This window comes from Ranitomeya variabilis, chromosome 3 (assembly GCF_051348905.1).
Source record: "Ranitomeya variabilis isolate aRanVar5 chromosome 3, aRanVar5.hap1, whole genome shotgun sequence".
NCBI classification, from domain to species: domain Eukaryota; kingdom Metazoa; phylum Chordata; class Amphibia; order Anura; family Dendrobatidae; genus Ranitomeya; species Ranitomeya variabilis.
In genome coordinates, this window is record NC_135234.1 from 237,945,959 (window position 1) to 237,958,008 (window position 12,050).

General features: G+C 44.8%; 1 protein-coding gene and 1 long non-coding RNA gene across 2 annotated transcripts in view; one reads left to right on the forward strand and one right to left on the reverse strand.

Moving 5' to 3' along the window:
* Positions 1–12,050, forward strand: part of LOC143818118 (uncharacterized) — a 260,182-nt gene that overhangs the window by 177,816 nt on the left and 70,316 nt on the right. The gene's annotated exons all lie outside the window — the stretch shown is intronic.
* Positions 1–12,050, reverse strand: part of CCND3 (cyclin D3) — a 67,923-nt gene that overhangs the window by 13,683 nt on the left and 42,190 nt on the right. Inside the window, exons 2-3 of the mRNA XM_077299536.1 lie at positions 9,595–9,810; positions 181–340 (exon numbers count right to left, since the gene is read on the reverse strand). Of these exons, the coding sequence (XP_077155651.1) occupies positions 181–340; positions 9,595–9,810 (376 nt within the window). The remainder of the gene's footprint in view (positions 1–180; positions 341–9,594; positions 9,811–12,050) is intronic.

Sequence of the window (12,050 nt, forward strand, 5' to 3'; positions counted from 1 at the left end):
GATTAATAGCTGTTGTGAAAAATGGATTGCATGTGGATGACAAGTGAGAAAAAAATAATAGCCCGAGATTTCTGAATGACGTTTCATACGCTCGTGTGAACCTATCCTCTAGCACAGAATGCTACTGAGAGTCCTACAAAAAGGATACGTACATAAGACAATTATGGAGGCCGTACGTACCTATAGAACAGAACGTCAAATATGCTGCAGTATTGATACGCACAGATAATCGCATTTCTGCAGAAACAATGACTCTTTCCAACATGTGGTCAATAAAGTCATGAGGGATTATAATTGCTAAATCCCAACGCAGACGGCTGATGATGAGGGGTTCCCATTCCTACAGAAAACGGAGTAACCGACATTAGTAACACATAGTAAAAAGGGAAAATGCACCATGAAGAGACTGATCTGAAAATTTTTGATTACTAGGGATCAGACCGCTGGAACTTGCACTGATCTCTGATTTGGGGGTCACAAAATTTTGTGTGAATTGAGTGGTCGTGCATATTTTGCCTACCACTCCTTTCACTTCTATGGTACTGAGAAGTATAGCTATTCTGACAGTCCCATAGAAGTTAATGCAGCAGTGGTTCAGCATGTACACTGAAAGGTCCTAGCACTTTGAACACCATAGGTCAAACACTTATCAACTATCTTAAGGATAGACGACACATGAATTTATTGGCTGAACACTGTTAAGTTGTAAGACTAACAGTATATCTTATTGTTCAGCAGACTGTAATATCCTCTTAAATGTCTACAAGCTTTAAAGTGGTCAGATTGGCCAGTTTGTGTTCTTTTTCTTTTTTAATTCCTGCTATTTACTTCAGTATTTAGCTGTTTTGTTTTTTTTAAATCCACCATTTGGCATTTCCGGTATTAGCAATGACCAGAGCTAGCTCCGATCGCTGCCGTTTAATGATGTAGATGCTGCTGTCAATCACTCACAGCAGCATTTATATGGCTAGATTGTGTGCATACAGGCTCCCATTGTGTCCCACCTGAAAGCTGATTGTGAGGAGCCAAAGGGTTACAATGGTAGCTGGGCACCGGCTGAAGGCCCCATGTCTGTCATATTAGTCCTCCTATGAAACCCAGCCCCAGGTTGAACTTCACCGGAGAATGTCAGTTATACTATATACCGTACAGTGTTGTATTGCAGAATAAAATATCAGTTATCAAATGACTGCAGGTTGTAAAAATATTAAATTAAAATCACACTTTCCCCATTCAAAAATAAAGACATTTTGTAAAAAGATAACAGCTGAAAAAAAAGGACACTGAAAAAACAGATTTTTTTGTACACTGCCCCACTCCCAAAAAATAATCAAAATGTCACATGTATTCCAAAACTTACTATCATGTCACTTTTACCATACTGTGAATGCCACATAGACAAAACAAAACAAAAAACAATAGTGGAATTGCATTTTTTTTTCATTTCACCCCACTTGGAATTTTGTTCCAATTGTTCAGTACATTACATGGTAAAATAAATGGTTTCATTGAAAAGAAAAAAAACAAGCCCTCATATGGCTATGTTGATGGAAAAAAAGGTATGGCTTTTTAAAAGAAGGGAGGAAAAAAAAATCTGCAGGACCACCTTTATCATAATGCCTGTGGATTTAGATTGTGTAGGTGTTATTTTTAAGTGTCCAAACAACTTTGTCCCTATAGTGTCCATATAGTGTCCAGTCGTGGTCAAAAGCTTTGAGACTGACACATACAAATATTGGCTTCCGCTAAGCTTGCTAGTTCAGTTTTTATAGTGGCAATTTGCATTAACTGTAGAGTGATGGTAAACTATAGACCGTGGGAAAATGCATTGTCATTCCAGAGTTCACCGCAGGTCAGGCTGTGAGGGAGCGCAGCTACAGTGACGTCACCGCTAGTCACTGAAGCTCCGCTCTCAGCAGCTCATTCAACAGAGGTTTTCAGCTGGGACGGTCGTATTTTGGCACCGTCCTGGTTGAAAACTGTATATCTCCCAGGTATGGATTACTGCGTGGGACACAACGACGGACAGGTATGGGTATACTGTTGGTTTGTTATTTTACTTTTATTACAGGAGATCGAGGAATTAGGTGTGGTTGTAAGTATAGTTTAATAAAGAATAATAAAGGAGTCTGTGTCTTTATTTTAATTAAAGGATTTTGTACCCGCGTCCTCCCCCATTACCAGGCTTTATAGAAAAAGGAGTCCTAACCTAAACTGGCAGGACTGTTGTGATTCGGTTCGTGGGCTCCCCCGGTGGTCTCTTGTGGTACTGGTGTCCTGCAAGCTTTGCCTTCTCAGTTCACCTGTTCCTATCAGGATGTGGGAGTATCCTATTTAACCTTGCTCCTCAGTCATTCTAATGCTGGCCATCAATGTATCCAGAGTGATTCTGTTGCATGTTCCTGCTCCCAGTTTTCTGCTCAGCTAAGTTGGACACTTTAGTCCTTAAGTCTATTTTTGTATGTTTTGTCCAGTTTGCACTTATGTGAATCTCTGCAGCTGGAAGCTCTTGTTGGGCTGAAATTACCACTCCGGTGTCATGAGTTGTCACATGAGTTAAGGTAATTTCAGGATGGTGTTTTGAAGGGTTTTGCAGCTGACCGCGAAGTCCTCTGTTGTATCTTTCTGCTATTTAGTTAGCGGGCCTCTCTGTGCTAAATCTGCTTTCATACTACGTGTGTCTTTTCATCTGCTCTCACCGTTATTATATGTGGGGGGCTGCTATCTCCTGTGGGGACATTCTCTGGAGGCAAGCCAGGACTGTGTTTTCTTCTACCAGGGGTAGTTAGTTCTCCGGCTGGCGCGCGGCATCTAGAGACAACGCAGGAATGCCCCCTGGCTACTTCTAGTGTGGTGTGTAGGTTTAGCATCGCGGTCAGCTCTAGTTTCCATCACCCGAGAGCTTGTCCGTTTATTCTATGCTTCTGATGTTTCCTTGCCATTGGAAACCATAACAGTATGGCCAGCCAAAATGTTTAATCTATAGGCTGAAGCAGGAGAGAAAAGGAACTGTGTGAAACCTTTTTTTTTTTTTTTTTTCCTTCCTCTGAAGTTGTACTCCAGCTCTAATTGCAGTCTCCTGTTTTCCTCTCCTCTTAACCCCTGAATGGCTCAGACTTTATCTGTTGAAATATGGATCCCCAGAGTCTGGCTACCAATTTGAATAATCTTGCCTCTAAAGTTCAGAATATACAAGATTTTTTGTTACATGCTCCTCGGTCTGAACCTAAAATTCCTATACCGGAGTTTTTTTCTAGAGATCGATCTTGTTTTCTAAATTTTAAATACAATTGTAAATTGTTTCTTTCGCTGAGATCTCATTCTGCTGGAGATCCTGCCCAGCAAGTAAAAATTGTTATTTCTTTACTGCGGGGTGACCCCCAAAATTGGGCATTTTCATTGGCACCAGGGGATCCTGCGTTGCTCAATGTGGATGCGTTTTTTCTGGCTTTGGGGTTGCTTTATGAGGAACCAAATTTGGAGATTCAGGCTGAGAAAGCCCTAATAGCCCTCTCTCAGGGGCAAGATGAAGCCGAAATATATTGCCAAAAATTTCGAAAATGGTCTGTGCTTACTCAGTGGAATGAGTGCGCTCTGGCGGCAATTTTCAGAGAAGGTCTCTCTGATGCTGTAAAAGACGTCATGGTGGGGTTTCCTGCGCCTACTGGTCTGAATGAGTCCATGACAATGGCAATTCAGATTGATCGGCGTTTACGGGAACGCAAACCTGTGCACCAGTTGGCGGTGTCTTCTGAAGAGGCACCACAGAGTATGCAATGTGATAGCTTTCTGTCCAGAAGCGAACGACAGATTTATAGGCGCAAAAATCATTTGTGCTTCTATTGTGGAAATTCTACTCATGTTATATCAGCATGCTCTAAACGAACAAAGAAAGTTGATAAATCCTCTGCTATTGGCACTTTGCAGTCCAAGTTTATTTTGTCTGTAACTCTAATTTGTTCGTTATCTTCTATTGTTGCGGATGCGTATGTGGATTCTGGCGCCGCTTTGAGTCTTATGGATTGGTCCTTTGCCAGGCGCTGTGGGTTTGATCTAGAGCCTCTGGAAGTTCCTATACCTTTAAAGGGTATTGACTCTACACCATTGGCTAGTAATAAACCACAATACTGGACACAAGTGACTATGCGTATGACTCCAGACCATCAAGAGGTGATTCGCTTCCTTGTACTGTATAATCTACATGATGTGTTGGTGCTGGGATTGCCATGGTTGCAAACTCATAACCCAGTCCTTGACTGGAAAACAATGTCTGTACTAAGCTGGGGATGTCAGGGAAATCATGGGGACACATCTTTGGTCTCCATTGCTTCATCTATTCCCTCTGAAATTCCTGAGTTTTTGTCTGATTATCGTGAGGTTTTTGAGGAATCTACTCTTAATTCTCTTCCTCCTCACAGAGATTGCGATTGCGCCATAGATTTGATCCCTGGCAGTAAATTTCCTAAGGGTCGTCTATTCAATCTGTCTGTACCTGAACATGCTGCCATGCGAGAGTATATTAGGGAGTCCTTGGAAAAGGGACATATTCGTCCTTCTTCGTCTCCTCTTGGAGCGGGGTTCTTTTTCGTAGCTAAAAGCGATGGTTCTTTGAGACCTTGTATTGATTATAGACTCTTGAATAAGATCACAGTCAAGTATCAGTATCCTTTGCCATTGCTGACAGATTTATTTGCTCGCATTGAGGGGGCGAAGTGGTTCTCTAAGATTGATCTTCGCGGTGCGTATAATTTGGTGCGAATTAAGCAGGGGGATGAGTGGAAAACCGCATTTAATACGCCCGAGGGCCATTTTGAGTATTTGGTGATGCCTTTTGGTCTGTCAAATGCCCCTTCGGTCTTTCAGTCTTTTATGCACAATATTTTCCGTGAATATCTGGATAAATTTATGATTGTGTATTTGGACGATATCTTGATTTTTTCGGATGACTGGGAATCTCATGTTCAACAAGTTAGGAGGGTTTTTCAGGTTTTGCGGACCAATTCTCTGTTTGTTAAAGGTTCAAAGTGTGTTTTTGGGGTTCAGAAGATTTCTTTTTTGGGGTACATTTTTTCCCCCTCTTCTATTGAGATGGATCCTGTGAAGGTTCGGGCTATTTGTGACTGGACGCAACCGACTTCTCTTAAGGGCCTTCAGAAATTTTTGGGCTTTGCTAACTTTTATCGTCGATTCATAACTGGTTTTTCTAGCGTTGTCAGGCCTTTGACTGATTTGACTAAAAAGGGTGCTGATGTTGCAGATTGGTCTCCTGCTGCTGTGGAGGCCTTTCGGGAGCTTAAGCGCCGTTTTTCTTCTGCTCCGGTGTTGTGCCAGCCTGATGTTTCTCTTCCTTTTCAGGTGGAAGTTGATGCTTCCGAGATCGGAGCGGGGGCGGTTTTGTCGCAGAAAAGTTCAGATGGTTCAGTGATGAGACCTTGTGCGTTCTTTTCTCGAAAATGTTCGCCCGCCGAGCGAAATTATGACGTCGGTAATCGGGAGCTTTTGGCGATGAAGTGGGCATTCGAGGAGTGGCGTCATTGGCTTGAGGGTGCTAAACATCAGGTGGTGGTCTTGACTGATCACAAAAATTTGATTTATCTTGAGTCGGCCAGACGTCTGAATCCTAGACAGGCGCGCTGGTCGTTGTTTTTCTCCCGGTTTAATTTTGTGGTTTCGTATCTGCCAGGTACTAAGAATGTGAAGGCGGATGCCCTTTCTAGGAGTTTTGAACCTGATTCCCCTGGTGATTCTAAACCTACGGGTATACTTAAGGATGGGGTGATATTGTCTGCTGTCTTCCCAGACCTGCGACGTGCTTTACAAGAGTTTCAGGTGGATCGGCCTGATCGTTGTCCGCCTGGTAGATTGTTTGTGCCGGATGAGTGGACCAATAGAGTCATCTCGGAGGTTCATTCTTCTGCGTTGGCAGGTCATCCGGGAATTTTTGGTACCAGAGATTTGGTGGCTAGGTCCTTCTGGTGGCCTTCCCTGTCTCGGGACGTGCGTACTTTTGTGCAGTCTTGCGATGTTTGTGCTCGGGCCAAGCCTTGTTGTTCTCGGGCTGGTGGGTTGTTGTTGCCCTTGCCTGTTCCTAAGAGGCCTTGGACACACATCTCTATGGATTTTATTTCTGATCTCCCTGTTTCTCAGAAGATGTCCGTCATTTGGGTGGTGTGTGACCGCTTTTCTAAGATGGTTCATTTGGTGCCCTTGCCCAAGCTGCCTTCCTCATCTGAGTTGGTGCCCCTGTTTTTTCAGAATGTGGTGCGGCTGCATGGTATTCCGGAGAATATCGTTTCCGACAGGGGATCCCAGTTTGTGTCCAGATTTTGGCGGGCATTTTGTGCCAGGATGGGCATTGATTTGTCTTTTTCGTCTGCATTTCATCCCCAGACAAATGGCCAGACGGAACGTACTAATCAGACCTTGGAGACTTATTTGAGGTGTTTCGTGTCTGCTGATCAGGATGACTGGGTCTCCTTTTTGCCGTTGGCTGAGTTTGCCCTTAATAATCGGGCCAGTTCTGCCACTTTGGTCTCCCCTTTGTTTTGCAATTCAGGGTTCCATCCTCGTTTTTCATCTGGTCAGGTGGAGTCTTCGGATTGTCCTGGAGTGGATACCATGGTGGATAGGTTGCATCGTATTTGGGGGCAGGTGGTGGACAATTTGGAGTTGTCCCAGGAGAGGACTCAACGTTTTGCTAATCGCCATCGTCGTGTTGGTCCTCGTCTTCGTGTTGGGGACTTGGTGTGGTTGTCCTCCCGTTTTGTCCCTATGAGGGTCTCTTCTCCTAAGTTTAAGCCTCGGTTCATCGGTCCTTATAAAATTTTGGAAATTCTTAACCCTGTGTCTTTTCGTTTGGACCTCCCAGCATCCTTTGCTATCCATAATGTCTTCCATCGGTCATTATTGCGGAGGTATGAGGTACCACTTGTGCCTTCTGTTGAGCCTCCTGCTCCTGTGCTGGTTGAGGGTGAATTGGAGTACGTGGTGGAGAAAATCTTGGACTCCCGTGTTTCCAGACGGAGACTTCAATATCTGGTGAAATGGAAGGGCTACGGTCAAGAGGATAATTCTTGGGTTACAGCTTCTGATGTTCATGCTTCTGATTTGGTCCGTGCCTTTCATAGGGCTCATCCAGATCGCCCTGGTGGTTCTTGTGAGGGTTCGGTGCCCCCTCCTTAAGGGGGGGGTACTGTTGTGAATTGCATTTTTTTTTCATTTCACCCCACTTGGAATTTTGTTCCAATTGTTCAGTACATTACATGGTAAAATAAATGGTTTCATTGAAAAGAAAAAAAACAAGCCCTCATATGGCTATGTTGATGGAAAAAAAGGTATGGCTTTTTAAAAGAAGGGAGGGAAAAAAAATCTGCAGGACCACCTTTATCATAATGCCTGTGGATTTAGATTGTGTAGGTGTTATTTTTAAGTGTCCAAACAACTTTGTCCCTATAGTGTCCATATAGTGTCCAGTCGTGGTCAAAAGCTTTGAGACTGACACATACAAATATTGGCTTCCGCTAAGCTTGCTAGTTCAGTTTTTATAGTGGCAATTTGCATTAACTGTAGAGTGATGGTAAACTATAGACCGTGGGAAAATGCATTGTCATTCCAGAGTTCACCGCAGGTCAGGCTGTGAGGGAGCGCAGCTACAGTGACGTCACCGCTAGTCACTGAAGCTCCGCTCTCAGCAGCTCATTCAACAGAGGTTTTCAGCTGGGACGGTCGTATTTTGGCACCGTCCTGGTTGAAAACTGTATATCTCCCAGGTATGGATTACTGCGTGGGACACAACGACGGACAGGTATGGGTATACTGTTGGTTTGTTATTTTACTTTTATTACAGGAGATCGAGGAATTAGGTGTGGTTGTAAGTATAGTTTAATAAAGAATAATAAAGGAGTCTGTGTCTTTATTTTAATTAAAGGATTTTGTACCCGCGTCCTCCCCCATTACCAGGCTTTATAGAAAAAGGAGTCCTAACCTAAACTGGCAGGACTGTTGTGATTCGGTTCGTGGGCTCCCCCGGTGGTCTCTTGTGGTACTGGTGTCCTGCAAGCTTTGCCTTCTCAGTTCACCTGTTCCTATCAGGATGTGGGAGTATCCTATTTAACCTTGCTCCTCAGTCATTCTAATGCTGGCCATCAATGTATCCAGAGTGATTCTGTTGCATGTTCCTGCTCCCAGTTTTCTGCTCAGCTAAGTTGGACACTTTAGTCCTTAAGTCTATTTTTGTATGTTTTGTCCAGTTTGCACTTATGTGAATCTCTGCAGCTGGAAGCTCTTGTTGGGCTGAAATTACCACTCCGGTGTCATGAGTTGTCACATGAGTTAAGGTAATTTCAGGATGGTGTTTTGAAGGGTTTTGCAGCTGACCGCGAAGTCCTCTGTTGTATCTTTCTGCTATTTAGTTAGCGGGCCTCTCTGTGCTAAATCTGCTTTCATACTACGTGTGTCTTTTCATCTGCTCTCACCGTTATTATATGTGGGGGGCTGCTATCTCCTGTGGGGACATTCTCTGGAGGCAAGCCAGGACTGTGTTTTCTTCTACCAGGGGTAGTTAGTTCTCCGGCTGGCGCGCGGCATCTAGAGACAACGCAGGAATGCCCCCTGGCTACTTCTAGTGTGGTGTGTAGGTTTAGCATCGCGGTCAGCTCTAGTTTCCATCACCCGAGAGCTTGTCCGTTTATTCTATGCTTCTGATGTTTCCTTGCCATTGGAAACCATAACACAGGACCTAACATGTGAGCTGCCTGCCAATGCAGGAGCTCTTAAACTCCCACATTTGCAATTTTTCTCTTTCCTGATGAATCCCCTGAAAGGGGGAGGAAACGTGTAGGGAGATCCTACATGATTTGGTGGGTACAATTTAGTAGCCTTACTTGGGGACTGTTCTTGTAAGTGCAGGAGCACGACAGGGTATATTAGAAACTCTCCCCCTCCGATTCATACAAGTGATTTATGGGCTCCTGCAAATCTGCAACCTACAGAAAAGGACTTCAAATTCTGGCGAGATCAAACCATTTATTATTGAGCACTGGTAACTTTTAGCACTTTGCACTTTAGGTTTGTTTGTCTACATTTATCCATTCTTTTATAAAAAAAAAAAACAAACACACATTAAAAGTTATGTTTTAATTTAATTTGTCTCTCCTGGCTAGTTTGAACAATTGTTTGGAGAAAACATCTAAGTGGGTCAAACAGACTGTGCTTTTTGCTGATTTCAACTCCTAGCTAGCACACTACTTAGAAAACTACATGAAAGGGAAGAAATCACAACATTTGTAGATGTCCTAACACTTTAGCCGTCATTTCTAATTTTTGTTACCTCATTGTAGAAATGTGACAATCTTAATATAAAGACATAAAGCTTAAAACGTTTCATAATTATCTGAACGCTGGCATCATTTCCATTTTATATGGAATGTGTTAGGTCACATTGGGAATGGCAAGATATTTTAAGTGTGGCTTCATCATAATGATTTAAAAATGAGTTTTAATCCACTTTTAACATATCTAAAAAACTAAAATATTTTCAAAAACAGGTAGACATTTCCAAATTATCATAATAAAGCAGTTAGAATAAAAGTATACCGTGATAAGGTGAGTGCTGACAGTATAGCCGGTGTAATGTTCCAATGTGGAAACAGACAAAGGCCTCTCGTTCCTCATCTTTGACGCAATGAGAAGACATATGCAGCCTAACAGCCTCAATTTACTTCGACATACCGGAACCAAGGACAAGTACCATCGTACATAGGTCATAGCAAGAGTGAAGACCCCCTCTTCGCAAGCCTCGAGTTCACACACCTGGAAAACAAAGGATAATGGAACAGAATTCACAATATGGATGTTTCTATGGTTAGCACAAGGGTAAGTTCACACACGGCTGACTAGTCCAAGCCAAAATTATGCCTCTTGGGAAAGAGGGATAAGAAAAAAAGAAAGAGAAAACTGTAGAGGAAAGGGATGATTGGTCTAATTGTAGTGTCAACCTACGAGCTGTTTCTATCCTTTAAGTCGAACAGCCGCGAGATATGCAACCACGGCGACTCGAACATAGTATTAGAGAACAATGAAGATGCTCTACTAGCACCTTATCCGAGCACGCTCACTCATCACTAACGAGTATAGGTGTTATTCAGGGTCGGACTGGCCATCGGGCACTTCTGGCAAATGCCAGAAGGGCCGGTGCCAGTCGTGGGCCGCTCGATCCGCCTCCCCCCACCGCCGACGACTCACCCCCCTGCCGTCTCATTCAACTATTTACAGTTGTTATACAGTTGAATGCAATGATCATTCCCCGCTCTGCCTCTGACACTGCGGGTGCGCGATGATGTCATATCATCTCGCACCTGCTGTGTCCCGGGCAGACTGCAGCCGCTGAGAGAGGAGCAGGAAGCAACGCGGGCAAAAGGAAAGGTGAGGAGAGTGGGTTTTTTTGTTTGTTTTTTTTTTTACTGGACTGTGGGGACATTCTCGGGGGGAGGAGGAGAGATGCGGGCTGTGCTGGATATACCACTGTGTGGGCTGTGCTGGATATACCACTGTGTGGGCTGTGCTGTATATACCACTGTGCGGGCTGTGCTGTATATACCACTGTGTGGGCTGTGCTGGATATACCACTGTGTGGGCTGTGCTGTATATACCACTGTGCGGGCTGTGCTGTATATACCACTGTGCGGGCTGTGCTGTATATACCACTGTGTGGGCTGTGCTGTATATACCACTGTGTGGGCTGTGCTGGATATACCACTGTGTGGGCTGTGCTGTATATACCACTGTGCGGGCTGTGCTGGATATACCACTGTGTGGGCTGTGCTGTATATACCACTGTGTGGGCTGTGCTGGATATACCACTGTGCGTGGTGTGCTGGATATACCACTGTGCGGGCTGTGCTGGATATACCACTGTGCGGGCTGTGCTGGATATACCACTGTGCGGGCTGTGCTGTATATACCACTGTGCGGGCTGTGCTGGATATACCACTGTGTGGGCTGTGCTGGATATACTACTGTGCGGGCTGTGCTGGATATACCACTGTGTGGGCTGTGCTGGATATACCACTGTGCGGGTTGTGCTGGATATACCACTGTGTGGGCTGTGCTGTATATACCACTGTGTGGGCTGTGCTGGATATACCACTGTGCGGGCTGTGCTGTATATACCACTGTGCGGGCTGTGCTGGATATACCACTGTGCGGGCTGTGCTGGATATACCACTGTGCGGGCTGTGCTGGATATACCACTGTGCGGGCTGTGCTGTATATACCACTGTGTGGGCTGTGCTGGATATACCACTGTGCGGGCTGTGCTGTATATACCACTGTGCGGGCTGTGCTGGATATACCACTGTGCGGGCTGTGCTGGATATACCACTGTGCGGGCGGTGCTGTATATACCACTGTGCGGGCTGTGCTGGATATACCACTGTGCGGGCTGTGCTGCATATACCACTGTGCGGGCTGTGCTGGATATACCACTGTGCGGGCTGTGCTGGATATACTACTGTGCAGACTGTGCTGTATATACTACTGTGCGGGCTGTGCTGTATATACTACTGTGTGAGCTGTGCTGGATATACCACTTTGCGGGCTGTGCTGGATATACCACTGTGCGGGCTGTGCTGGATATACCACTGTGCGGGCTGTGCTGGATATACCACTGTGCGGGCTGTGCTGGATATACCACTGTGCGGGCTGTGCTGGATATACCACTGTGCGGGCTGTGCTGTATATACCACTGTGCGGGCTGTGCTGGATATACTACTGTGCGGACTGTGCTGTATATACTATTGTGCGGGCTGTGCTGTATATACTACTGTGTGGGCTGTGCTGTATATACTACTGTGTGGGCTGTGCTGTATATACTACTGCGTGGGATGTGTTATCTACTATGCGGGCTGTGCTATATACTATGCGGGCTTTGCTATATACTATGGGGAGTATATTATCTATGGGGAGGCCATGTTATGTACTATGTGGCTGTGGTATATACTATTGTGGGGGTATATTCTATTCTATGGGGGAGGTTGGGTTATATACTATGG